The sequence below is a fragment of the Lissotriton helveticus genome, chromosome 12 (assembly GCF_964261635.1).
Source record: "Lissotriton helveticus chromosome 12, aLisHel1.1, whole genome shotgun sequence".
NCBI classification, from domain to species: Eukaryota; Metazoa; Chordata; class Amphibia; order Caudata; family Salamandridae; genus Lissotriton; species Lissotriton helveticus.
Window position 1 is genome coordinate 303,187,982 of NC_136073.1, and position 13,285 is coordinate 303,201,266.

At 45.7% G+C, this 13,285-nt stretch overlaps 1 protein-coding gene across 2 annotated transcripts in view; it reads left to right on the forward strand.

The window, feature by feature from the left end:
* The first annotated feature begins 4,687 nt into the window (after positions 1-4,687).
* The window catches only part of LOC144799332 (fatty acyl-CoA hydrolase precursor, medium chain-like), a 395,371-nt gene continuing 386,773 nt past the window's right edge, over positions 4,688-13,285 (forward strand). Inside the window, exons 1-2 of one of the 2 annotated variants that reach the window (XM_078670579.1) lie at positions 4,688-4,737; positions 5,255-5,373. In XM_078670579.1, the coding sequence (XP_078526705.1) occupies positions 5,301-5,373 (73 nt within the window). In that variant the 5' untranslated portion in view covers positions 4,688-4,737; positions 5,255-5,300. Of the gene's footprint in view, positions 4,742-5,254; positions 5,374-13,285 lie in introns of both variants that reach the window. The other variant, XM_078670580.1, reaches the window with a different exon arrangement.

Consider the following 13,285-nt stretch of genomic DNA (forward strand, 5'->3'; position numbering starts at 1 on the left):
CCTTATAAATGTTTTCTAATTCTTCTCCACTGTCTGGCTGGCTTATTTTATGGAAATGATATCTGAGTGAGGTAAGTTTGCTCAGGTGGTTTTGAGCCATGCTTATCAGATGGTGCCCGAACAGGGACCCCGCGATCAGGATCTTTCTCGCCCGTAGGTGGGTTGTAGAAGGCCGGGGACCGTCTAGTCGGCACGGTGGGTCTGGGTACCCATTTGATCCTGGGCTTGGTTCTCGCAGCGCTGCCCCACCCTGCTGATCGGGAGAGGCTTATGATCCTGCACCGGGGTCCAGAAGGCGGACCTTTGGGAGCTGACCGTGTTGGTCTAAGCAGCCGGCGGTGGAGAACAGTGGATGTCGGGTTCCGCGAACAGGAGGTGAGTGGTCTGACTGATGATTGAAGGAGCTAGGGTGCTCCGAAGGGCTAGGGTGCCCCGGGGAACTCAGAGTGCATGAGACGCTCTGACAGACTGTTTGTGGTTTGGTGGAGGTTCGGGGGGACGCCTGATGTTCCTATGTTGTGGAGCATCTGGCCGGATGGTGCTCGGACGGAGTCGTGGTTGATTTTGGTGGAACACTGGGAAAGGACCCAAGCCTAATCCGGAAGGGGGGTTTGCTGGAAGGGTGCCAGGTCTCCCGGGGTGAATCCGTGCAGTGGTCCGTAGTACCGCCCGTGTGGCTGACCTGTCCTCCGGACTCCGGAACAGTTTCTGCACTGTTCAGTGTTTATTAAGTCTGCGGTAGGGTCTGGTTCCCCAGGACTTGGTCAACGGGCCTTGTCCTGTTGTGGTAACACGTGTTTGGCATGGTGACTTGCATGCCCATAAGAAATATGTTTGTGTAAGGACATGAGTAGTTGTTTTTGGGGATAGCTGTTTTGTCCTTTTTGTGTCTGGGTGCATGTGAGTTTTTTGGCGGTGTCTGATTGTGTGAGCAAGATGCCGGGTTTCAGTAAGTTGCGATGTTTTGGGTGTTGTTGTCGTTCAACTGATGCCAGATTGGCCGAGAGTCAGCCTGCCCCTTTAGAAGGCTCTCTCAACTTTGAGATGTATGTGAAATATGGACTTCCCCGATTTTGTTTAATACTTTGTGGCATAGGTACACCAAGAGTAATGTGGATTTGCAATGGCCGTTGACCGGTTCATTCGATGCAGCTAAGATAGATTACTTGCAGGAGAGATTGTTTGCTAGGCGCAGTCGCCCGAGCATGTTCGATTCCCTAAGGATGTGGCAAAAAGAGGTTCGGCAAAGACAGATGAGAGATGAGATGATGGCCCAGAAGAAAGCTACCCAGTCGATGGTACAGAAAGTGAGAGCCTATAATAAAGCGGAGACAAAGGCAGGGATTGAGCGCGCAGATAGGCTTCATAGGTTGCAAACAGATAAGAGTTATGTGGTAAGAGCGGAGGAGAAGGATGAGATAGAGGACCTTTTGGATGCCCGACCCCTGCCCCCTTATGCACCGCAATCGATATATCCCGCGCTATCTACTTCTCCGACTGTTCTGTCTGCTTCTGACTCTTCACAGGCACCCTCTTCCTCTGACCCTTCCGCTATACTAGCCTCTACTTCCAGTGTTTTGAAAGGTGTTGAAGCTGCATTAACTTCTGTAACCTCGCCCCTCGTTTCTCTATTGCCGGCTGGAACTACAGTCCCGTCTGCCCCCCTTGTGGCTACACCGCTATCTGCATCTGCGTTACCTACTGCTTCGACGAGTGTTACCCCTCAGACTATGCCCAAGACTCCGACTCGGGTCGAGGTGGGTTGGATGGGCGTATGATATTTGACCATGTACGTAAATTACTTACGCGTTCTAATGTGGGTATGGAAGAGAAACAGGTTGTGGCCAATCATGCATGTCAATGGGCTCGGAATGCCATTTATACAATGGAGGATATTTGGTCTACGATGAAAGATTATGAACCTTTGATGCAGCAGCATGCTTTGTGGCATATGTCAGCGACGTTGATAGGGTTGTGGGAGCAGTGCCGCGGGGACCTGGCGCCCCAGATTATCTATGATATTAGAGACAGAGCTTACAGGGCCAATACTAGTTTGGGAGAGGTTTATGCAATGGGTTTATGTCCCCTGGAAGAGGAGTGAGGTGTTGGCACTGAAGGGACAGTTACCTGACTCTACAAAGAATCCGACTGCCTATTATAAGGAATTGACTGAGGCGGCTACTTCAACGGTCATGACATTTGCAGACATAGAGTTATTCTTTGGATTATTGGTTCCAGTGGATGTATGGAGACAAGTGAGTGGTACTGATCATGTAGACGAGCTGGGGGGCACATGGTAGGAGTTTAAGGATTGGGATAAAGAAAGGAAGCATTTCCTTCCGCATTCTGCCAGCACCCTCCTACCCAATAGTCGTCCACCACCACGTCACCACCATGTCAACCACCACCATGTCCACCACCACCATGTCTACTACTACCACGTCCACCACATCCACCACCACCATGTCCACCACCACGTCCACCACCACCACCATGTCTACTACTACCACGTCCACCACGTCCACCACCACCATGTCCACCACCATGTCCACCACTACCACCATGTCCACCACCACTACGTCCACCAGGACGTCCACCACATCCACCACCACCACCAGGTCCACCACCACGTCCACCACCACCATGTCAACCACCACGTCCCCCACGACCACCACCATTTCCACTTCCACCACCATGACCACCACCACCACGTCCACCACCACGTCCACCACCACATCCACCATGTCCACCACCATATCCATCACCATGTCCACCACCACCACGTCCACCACCACCATGTCCACCACCACCATGTCCACCACCACGTCCACCACCACCACATCCACCACCACTTCCACCACACACCACCATGTCCACCGCCACATCCACCACCACATCCACCACCACAACCCGTGACAGGTAAAGTGTCACTGGAGGGCAGAGGTAATAGAAGTGTCAACCCCGGCTGTCCATGGAACATTTACGGATGCATTGGGTGCGAGAAGATGGGAATAGGGGCTCGAAGTATTACACCAGACCCAAGATGCATTTTGAAGAGGCGCACTGTCACAGGGGCTCCTGTAAAAGCACTCGCAGCATCTCTACCTCACAGTGGCATACCTGCACGAGCCACTCACTCAAAACAAGCATTGGCATAGCCAATAGGTCTCACCAGGTGTAGCCATGCAACACTTGATGTTGTTGCACCAAGGATATTGTGCTGGCTAACTTAACACTTATAAGGTCCCAAAGGCGAGACCTATTGCCTATGCCCGTACTTATTCTTTCAGCTGTCAATCATGGAGTGTAATGTGATGCCTTACAAGTGTAAGGGTAGAAACTTGAGCACTCCTTTAGGCAAAATTAATTGTGGCTTGTAGTTACGTAACTACAAGCAGCAATTCATTTTGCCTAAAGGAGTGCTCAAGTTCTACCCTTACACCTGTAAGGCATTCCATTACCTATTCATTGCGCCTCAAATGACAGGAGGTGACCTTCTTGAGCACCCTCACTATCTGAACTGTTCTACAACGATTTACCTTTATCATTCACAATTGGTGTGCAGCGGTTCCACTGTTTCCTGAATCATGGAGTGTACACATGCAGCCGACACAGCTGCCAGGTTATCACTTCTGATAACTTTCCATCCAACTGCTCACCTGTGCTGAAAGACACAGGTTTCCACTCCGACAGAGTGCTATAAGCACAGGGTTGTGTCCCAACTCTGCCTCTGACTGCAGCACCACGGCCCAGGGAGGGAACATTCTGACTCGAGATAATTCTTCTTTGATGTACATGATGCTGCAGAGAGTCTCCTGTGAGGCTTGTAAGCACCTAGCAGTTAACTAGTTTAGGGGATAAACTACCTGCTGCTTTTAAATATTAAATGGGAAGGCTAACAAAGCATTATTTGAAACTTAAAGTAAATAATTACACACAAATGCCATAGGGAAAAATAAGTTGTACCATAACCATCTTTTTACAGAATTCCTAGCTAGGACACTACAGATGTCAGATTAGACCTATTTATAGTGTTGAGAGTACCTGTTCTAATAAGGAATAGTTTGAACTATGTTGCTCTTGTTGGATGTTACAAAAGGCAAAATCACATGATTGTTAGAGACGATTTTGCTCAATGAGGCAATTTGCTACTCTTATATAAAACAGTATTTACTAATGCCTCCGATTGAATGATTGTAGCATAAAAGAACTGCAGGCATACTTATGTTGCTTACTGCCGCTTCTGTACTTTTGTGTTACAACTCCTGCACGAGATTTGTTTCCTCGCAGTCTCCCATGAAAACAAATGCTACTCACTCACAGAGTCCATACTGCTGAAGTTATCTGTTCTGGGCTGCTTGGCAACCCCCGCATAGGCATTAGTTTTCGCACTACACAATACCATTGGCCTTCATTTTCTATGACACCACAAATAATTTGAAGATGAACCACTCAAAACAGAGAAATAAATTAGTGCCCCTGCATTGCCTCCTCGAACGCCTTCTCGTGCAGTCCAGTCCGAGGAAGACCCGTACTTTGAGTAATGTCCATATTCGCGCACTAATAATAACATCGAATTGCCATACTGAAAACTTGGCAGGCAGCTATGAATACCAGAGATGCCCAGAAGGTGGCAGTGCTAGACTTTGCCCTGATAAACACCCGATTGCATAAAAACGCGAAATCAAACTCCACCCTTTTATGTCCGAGAGTCATTCGGCAGGACTGACAACTGAGGTAGGTGAGCGCCTCACCATTATTACATTTGAATGTATAACTTTGAAAATAAAGTCAGTTCATTTATCACGAATTGCACGAACTAATTTGACACGGTTATTCGTTGTGTGTCACTGTTTAAGAAAGGACGCACTGTGAAGATGGATTTTAATCTCGAGGACTATCTCCGAGAACTAGTGCCGTTTGTCACATCAAGGTCACCATAGTTGCCAAAGTGCAATGAGAACTGAAGAAACTTCAAAACGTTCCCTCTGAACTCATTGACGGGGTTGAGGAGTTCATCTTGCGCGTCTTTTGTTTATTCGCTTACTTTTCGAACCTGGAGCCTGGGAGTTTGAATGTGACCTTGAGTTTACACACATCGATTGGGGCTTGTGGTTCGCTCGATTTTTGGGAGTCGAACTTTACCGTCTAAATCGGAGATTAGGCATCTGAGTGCGATTGTTTCTACATAGCTATTATTTTTACTTAGCAGCCTTTTTACTTTGTACTGACGTGCACATTTTTCCACTTGCAGTGCCAACGAGACACAAACATCTATATTTCTTACAGTATCTTGAAAAATGAGGCCAGGCTGGGGAACTACTTTTGCACTCATCTGTTTGGTCACAGTGAGAACGGCTGTTGCATCTAAAGGTAAGATAATGAATCTCCAAATTTTTAATTTGTGCTAGTTTCGAATATTTTGCATGACCCACATTTTAAGCGATTTAGACATGTTGCGATAATTATAAATTAAAGTTTCGCATCTGTGACTAGAGAGTCAACAAATGAAGGGAGTGAGTGTCTGGCTCGGATCTTAGGCGGTCATTATGATGACGGAAGGACCGCCACTGCCAGGCTGGCGGTGGTGGTCCTTCCGCAATCACTGAGCATTTTACCCACTGCCCAATTAGGATGGCGGTGAGTACGGCGCCAGATGCAAAGTCCGTCCGCTGCTTCACCGCCAAAGGCGATCATCCCGATTGCCTGGCAGAGGGCGCAGGGCGTCTAAAATCTAGGCGGTGCCTAGCAGACACAGTCCACCAAATTAGGATGTGGGTTTTGGAAGGCCTTTCAATGTCAGCGATGCAGCCAAGGAAAGGCTGGCGGGGTTTGGGGCCCATTGCAGGCCCCCTATGTTGGGGGCGGCGTCGCTGCACTGGGGGTACCCATGGTAACCCCGCACTGCGTGACGCCTGCCATGTAGTGTAGGGAAATGCTCAGCATGGCATTTTAGTGTTGCGGACGGTGCTGCAAAAGCCCAGGATGTGCCCGCCAGGTTGCGGGCGCACACTAATTGTAGTGGTGGGACAGCCGTACGTCTGGCGGGCGGTCCCAGCACCACTATGATGGCGGGCTGACTGATTTCTGCCCACCATCTTAATGAGCCCCTTAATACCCAGGCATGAGCCGAACAGACATATTTGCTTTGTAAATATCACAACAAACATCGCGTAAAAATGATAAAGTCTGTTCAAAACTAAAACAAAAAAAAGTTTATTCCTTTATCATGCAGAAGCTTTGACATTAATAGGGCACATTAAAGCACTGCACTAAGAAGTAATTAACAAAAGTGACACTTTTGAACAACTGGTAGTCTGAACTCACGTATTTGAGAGTACTCTACACTGATGAAAAAAAGTTTTGGTGAATTGAAATATTTGCCTAAGATTACACAATTTAAGCAGGGAAGCTGCTATTTATCATTTGTACAAATCAGCCAGTAAATGGGTATCTATTTGTTTTTCCTTATGTTAAGGATTTGTTTTTAACTTTCAGTGCATTTTCTCTGCAGTTCTTAAAATGTAGTGCAAACTCGAACCAAAGGTATTGGAGGGCTTAATATGAGTGCCAGTTACATTACTAAGGTCACATGCATTGTTTATAGGCATGGGGAAATTAAGTGGCTTGCCCAGAATTACAGATGTTGAGCTGACGCTCAGACTCAAACCTGTTTCCCTAGTTGGCTGCTCTTACCTTATGCCACATCATAGGTAGAGGGAGGCAAGCAGAAGCCATATGAAAGCTCGGCTCACATGGGCTGGAGGTTCCAATGGGACTTCGAGCTGAGCCAGAGCCATGCTTCAGATTCGAGTCTGGCTCAATGTTTCTGTGGCTCTCCCACCTCTAATGTTTACAAAACCATTTAAGAGTACAATAGGTATTACTACCGGAGTGCTCTTTTATGTACTCTGACATGCTTCGATGTATTTGTGAACAGGCAATATTTTTATGGCCTGGCTTGACAGGCAGCTATCGTCAGACAATAATTTAGGCATCACTAGGAAGGGGCTTTGGTTCTGCCCACATGTTGGGAACTAGGAGTAGATGTTTTGATTGGGCAGAGGTTGTGTGCTTTCACAGCAACAACAAACATTCCCTGCAGAAGCTGACATCTTTTTGATTATTTATCGAGTTTTCTAAGTCTGGACTTTTAAGGGTACACACATGATATTGGAATGCTATTAAAGCGCCTTAGATAACCGGGTATTTTGTGTAATTTTTTTTCAGGCAGCAGCACAGATGGGAGGAGGGCATTCATTAACTTACATGGATTTTTAAGTCTAACTTGACAGTTCAAATGTCCCTTGGCTTTTAACCTACATCAATATTATTCTACAGTTCTTTGTTTCTACATAAACATATATTCCCATTCTATTTACTTGCAATACTTCATGTTACAATGCATCTCTTTATAACCAGACCTATTGGCATTACAATGCTTGTTTAAAGCATTTAAAGGTGAACACTGGCAGTGTAAGTGACAGATGTTTTCCACTGGGCACTGATTGCACCGCTCCCCGTGCACTCCCTGGATGCTGAAGGTCACAGGGTGACTGCAGCCAGCATAGATTGTGTAGCACACCTAACCCCACACTAAGGGGCCGATTAGGATCGCGGACGGACTTGAGTCCGTCCCTGACCCCTGAGGAGGAGGGAACGTCCGCATGGGCTGCGGCGTTCCCTCCGAGCAGATTAGGATGTGACCGCCAGGGTGGCGGTCACATCCTCTATCTTTAACATTGCGGCGGATGCAGCTTCAAGCTGCACCCGCCGCAATGTTAAAAATGCATGCATCGCATTTGCATGCACAAAGCAGCAGGCACTGCGCAGTGCCTGCCACTTTGTGCATGCAAATGCAGGGGGGTACCATAGGTACCCCCCATGTGCACCCCCAACCCCCTTTCACCCAGGGGGCCCGCAATGGGCCCCCGAAGTGAAAGTCCGTATGCTTTTCCACGGCGGAAAAGCCACCGCGGAAAAGCATGTATTCACCACCATCCTAATATGGCTGGCGGTGTCTGATAGACACCGCCAGCCATGTTAGAGCTTTTCCGCTGCGGTCGGAAGGCGACCGCGGCGGAAAAGCTGCGGACGGAATTCCAGACCCACCAGCCATCCTAATTTGGCGGTGGGTCTTTGGAGGCTCCGCAGCGGTTTTTCCGCATCCTCCGGGCCGGCGGTGGCTTCCGCCGGCCCGGAGGATGCGGAAAAACCGCAATCATAATCGGCCCCTTAGTCAGGAGGTTCCCATTGGAAGAGGTTTTCTGGTGGTATCTTACAGTAGAGGCAAGCGCCTTAACCTCAGCTCACAGCTCGTCATAGGAAACACCAAGAATCACGACATGGTTGGAAGAGTCCATCCATAATCCGCATTAAGTATAAATGCTCCATAGTAAAGAGATTAGACCAGAAAAGACATGGATTCTGGGTAAAACCTTCTGGTTGGGGAAAGAAACTGTGAAATTTCTTAAAGAATCCTGTAATGCTGTCTTATTTTTATTTATTTATTTATTTATTTTCATTTATATAGCGCAAACAGCTACCCAACAAAGGGTTTCCCGGCGCTAGTGATCCAGTGCTTTGATTGGTTCAGGTTCTAGATGTTAAACAACCAGGTTTTTAAGGCCTTCCTGAATTTCATATAGTTGGTTTCCTGCCTAAGTGTCACCGGAAGAGTGTTCCAGAGTGAGGGTCCGAGATATGAGAAGGATTTTCCACCCATTCGCGCCAGCCTGATTTTAGGAATCACAAAGTGGTTGGCTGTGGCTGAACGAAGGGTTCGAGATGGGCGGTAGGGATGTATTAGATTTTGTAGATACTTGGGTGCATTGTTGGTTGAGATCCTATGCATAAAGCATAAAGATTTAAATTTCACCCGATTTTCGATTTTCAGCCAGTGCAATTCGCGGATGTACTTGGTGGTAGGTGTGGAGATGGGAATTTTCCACAGTAATCTCGCGGCGGCATTTTGCACTGTCTGTAATCGTCGGGTAGTGGCCTTATTGGCCCCCAAGTATAGCACGTTGGCATAATCAAGTCTGGAGGTTATAAGAGCGTTGATGACAGTTTTCTGGGTATTTTTAGGCAGCATCCAACAGATTTTTTTCAACCACTTTAAAATCGCAAAGCATGTAGCTGACGTCTTCGCAGCTTGTTGATTGAGATTAAGCGATTCATCTATGATGACCTATTATTGCTAGTTTGAAAGCAAACTTCAGCATCCTTTTAGAGATGGCCACAGGCACTCCTGAAATAGAATTTCATATGACATCATACAGGTCAAAACCATTATCCAGGCACTAAATTGGTCTAAATCTTATTTTAAAACATCAGTGAACACAAGATGCTCTTCACTGTGTCCATTTTAAATAACTGCTAGTGTTTCTCTGCACAGCCCATCCATTATTTATCTGCATGCCATCAGAGCTCTAGGGAGGGCAGGGTGGGTTTATTCGAAATGTTTCTGATGGGAGGGGACGAAGAGTCCAATAACAACCATAGGGGTAACAAGATGGAGAGCGATTTTTACAACTAGCTAGAGAGTGACGTAAAGCACGGGGTGATGAGTGCTAGGGGACTGACCCCTTCTAACTCCAGGCTCCCGAGGCAGGTGAGCATCTTTAAGTCCAGCCTGATGGATTATTGCCAAAGTGGGACAACGGTGTTTTAATCCGATCCATTTCTCCTGCCTGCTATACTAATTGCTGTTTTATGAGTATTACATTTCACTGCGCAATTCCCTGTTCTCCCTTTTATTTCAAAAGCACGCTCCCAATTGCCCAAAGCAGTTGAAACTGGATTTCTTACAACACACTTGTTTACTTTGCTCTTTACTTTTTCCCAGATTTTCTATTGCCACGCCTATTCTGTTCCAGCAGCTCGGATTTTTTGTTCTTGAAACTACAGCTTACAATCTTTTCTCCTGCGGATTCGACAACGCAGAAGTATTAAGAGGCTCATTAGTAACCAGGGAAAGTTGTTTAGTGCTTAAAGGTCATTTGAGGTGCTCTGTGCACTTAGAATAATAAAGAACCGTTGTGAAGAAGATTTGGCGCCTTTGGCTTACAAATGAACTTGTTCTTATCTAGTGAGCGACTGCAGTTCAGACCTTAGAACTCGATGCAATTAAGACAAGCATTGGCATAGCCAATAGATCTCGCCTTTGGGGCCTTATAAGTGTTTAGTTATCCAGCACAATATCCTTGGTGCAACAACATCAACTGTTGCATGGCTAAACACCTATAAGGTGGAAAGGCGAGACCTATTGGCTATGCCAGTGCTTGTTTTAATAACGCTACCACCGCAGTTTGCCATTTGAAAACTGCTATCTGTTGCAAAAAAAACAGGGTAGCAATGAACTCGGCCACACTGCATCTGCTACTTCTACAGAGTTGCCTCACTCCAGGATAAAATTTGACTAAATTCTGAAATATGCAACAGACAGTATCCTTACCTTTAAAAGGATTTTAAAATTGTGCTCTTGTGAGAACCTAGATCATTGTCCCCATTGGGACTATGTTCTTCCCTCAGAATCAAAGTGTAAATGTCAAGACGGTGCAATATAGAGAGGCAAAAGAAACTTGTTCTAACTTTAGGAAACATAGGGGCATATTACCAAGCAATAGCGATAATTATCGCTATTGCTTGGTTAGAGAGAAAATTTTACAGCTGAGCTGCGGCGATTTTTATCGCAGATAAACCTTGGTATTACCAAGGTTTATCGCAAATGCGATAAAAAACGTCCGCAATGCATGAATATCGCTGAAAAGTCAGCGATATTCATGCATTACCGAGCTAATGCTCTTAGCCATGTTATCCACCTCCCATTGGATAACATGGCTAAGAACTGCTCAGGGCAGGTGTTAGCTTTTGGAGATAGCGCGAATATCTCCAAAAGTTGGTAATAGGAGATAGCGAAGTTAGCGACTGTTTCCAGTCGCTAACATCTTGGCACGCCCACTTTGCATGTCATTAGTGATAAATATCACTGGCATGCAAAGTGGGGCCAAAGATGGTCGCTATCTCCTACTAGCTGTCGCTAACTGGTGTTAGCGACAGCTAGGTAATAGGGAGATCATTTTATCTCCCCTTTCTTGGCTTTTAAAGCCAAAAAAGCGGAGATAAACCCCCTTGATAATATGCCCCCTAGTGCCTGCTTTGAAAGACATCCAATGGGACCAGCAGGTGAATTAAATGGCATTGATAACCTGTGAGCCACGCACACAGCCTACAGCTGGAAAAGTCCCAAGTGCCTTCAGAACCTGTCTCTCTACTATGACCCTGTCAGAGACTTTGGGTGCAGCTGTTGTACCCTGTTCCTCTAATACAAAGTGAGATGAAAAAAAAGGACACTGAAACCAACCACAGCATAGCTCTGGCATAAACTTGATCAGATTAATTGTCACATTTATGTTTATTGGCAATGTATTTACCACAGAGTTTAAAATAACGTATAAATAGACTGTCAGATCAGCTTTTTATGACTCCTCCTACTCTCGTGACTCCACCCCTTTCCCACTGCCACAGCATGACCTTATTTTATGGACTCTCAGAACAGACATTTTCCATTTTCAGCACTGCAAACCGTTCAGTATGACTAAAAGAAACGTGGGGTCATTTGCTACCAAATGAGATGGTCCATTCAGTCTGAAGATTTGGCACAGAATGGAAAAAGCAAGTACCTGCCCTCCTTAGGTGCAAGTTGGGTGCCAAACAAATGTCTAAGTAATCCCAACCATAACAAACAAAACAGAGAGAAATGATATCCCACAACATATCAATATTTCTTTTACGGATTAAAGGAATGTGATGATAGTTCTTTAGGTAAATACAGACTTGCTCAAAAACAAGTTCACACCGGTTCATACTTCATGCACTCAGCAGTGGACTTCATGCTTTGGTCGTGAGTTCTTACATCATAAGTTTAGTTCTAGGGAGTGCCCTATTTGCTGTAGGATATTAACAATGCCAATTACTGTAGCCAAAATAAAGGGCCACCCAGATTGCACAATCAGGACAAACAGACAAGCACAAGTCTTTCAACGTGCAAAGTGCAGGTGCTGTGACCGGGGAGTTGGGAGAAGAAACATTAAAGAGAAATGGCCATGGGTTGATTGAGAACCAGCGATACACACTTCTACATACTTTTAATTCACGAATGTTTATTTTTTTCTCTAATGCCCGAACTATTATGAGATCACGTTTAAAGGATCACGTTTCTGGTAAAAGCAAACCTAATGATCTCTGCATTCTTCTCCATTACCACATGCCACCATTCTTTGGGGCACAATGCAACGCCGCCACGGTGCCATTCCACAAGTGGGTGGCCATTCTAGACTTCAGGTACACGGGTACGGATAAACACATAGGGAAACAGTAACGGGTGTGTCGCCTGTCCATTGCTAAGCTTAACATGTGTACACATGCCAAAGGCATACACTGAACAAAGGTATCCTAAACTTTGCTAAAAAGCATCACAAATATTTGACAGTTCTGGCAGCTGAATCAGAATTCACGAGTTTTACTATATGAAACATTATTAAGAGGAAAGGTTTGCCAGACAAACAAACAAAAATGGAGGGAGAAAAATAAGGGGGGGGTGGAAGACCGGGAGTAAGGGTGATGGGGGTACAGCAGGGGGAGATGAGGCAGAGCAGTAAGAAAAAAGATGAGTAAAAGAAAGGGATATTGTATATACAACTTCAGCATGTAATTTCATCTACAAACCACCCACACAGCTCGCACTTTAGTGCCGTGATTAACTCCTTCAGGCTAAACTGGCTCCAGCCCACATTAGCACTCACTCACTCCCTCAATGATCCTAAACTCTCTAGAATAGGGATGTTTACCAGCAATCACTTTTCTTTTTTGAGGAGGTTGGGAAGTTATAAGATGCATTGATGAGATATAGAATTAAATCTATCGTGGTTGACTGTACTTTTCATATATTGTATATAGTCCCACCCTCATACATTTCAATACAAGAGCTTCACAGGAGGCGGAATGATCATCTTAACAGCAAATAGCATGAGGTGAGGGAGATACTTCTCTGGGAGGAGCCAAAAGCCACTACATGATTATTGTACGTAATGGGTAGCAATAAGTTTACAAACAGCTGTGTAAGACTTAAAAATAAATCTGTGGTTGGCAGTAATCGGAGATTGTTTTAAGCTCAATGGACTCGAACTTTAGTACACTACCACTAAAATGATATTGCAACTGAAAAAGATATTACTTTTTTTGCTGTAAACCTGGCCAAAGGACATTCGAGCACTTTACAATA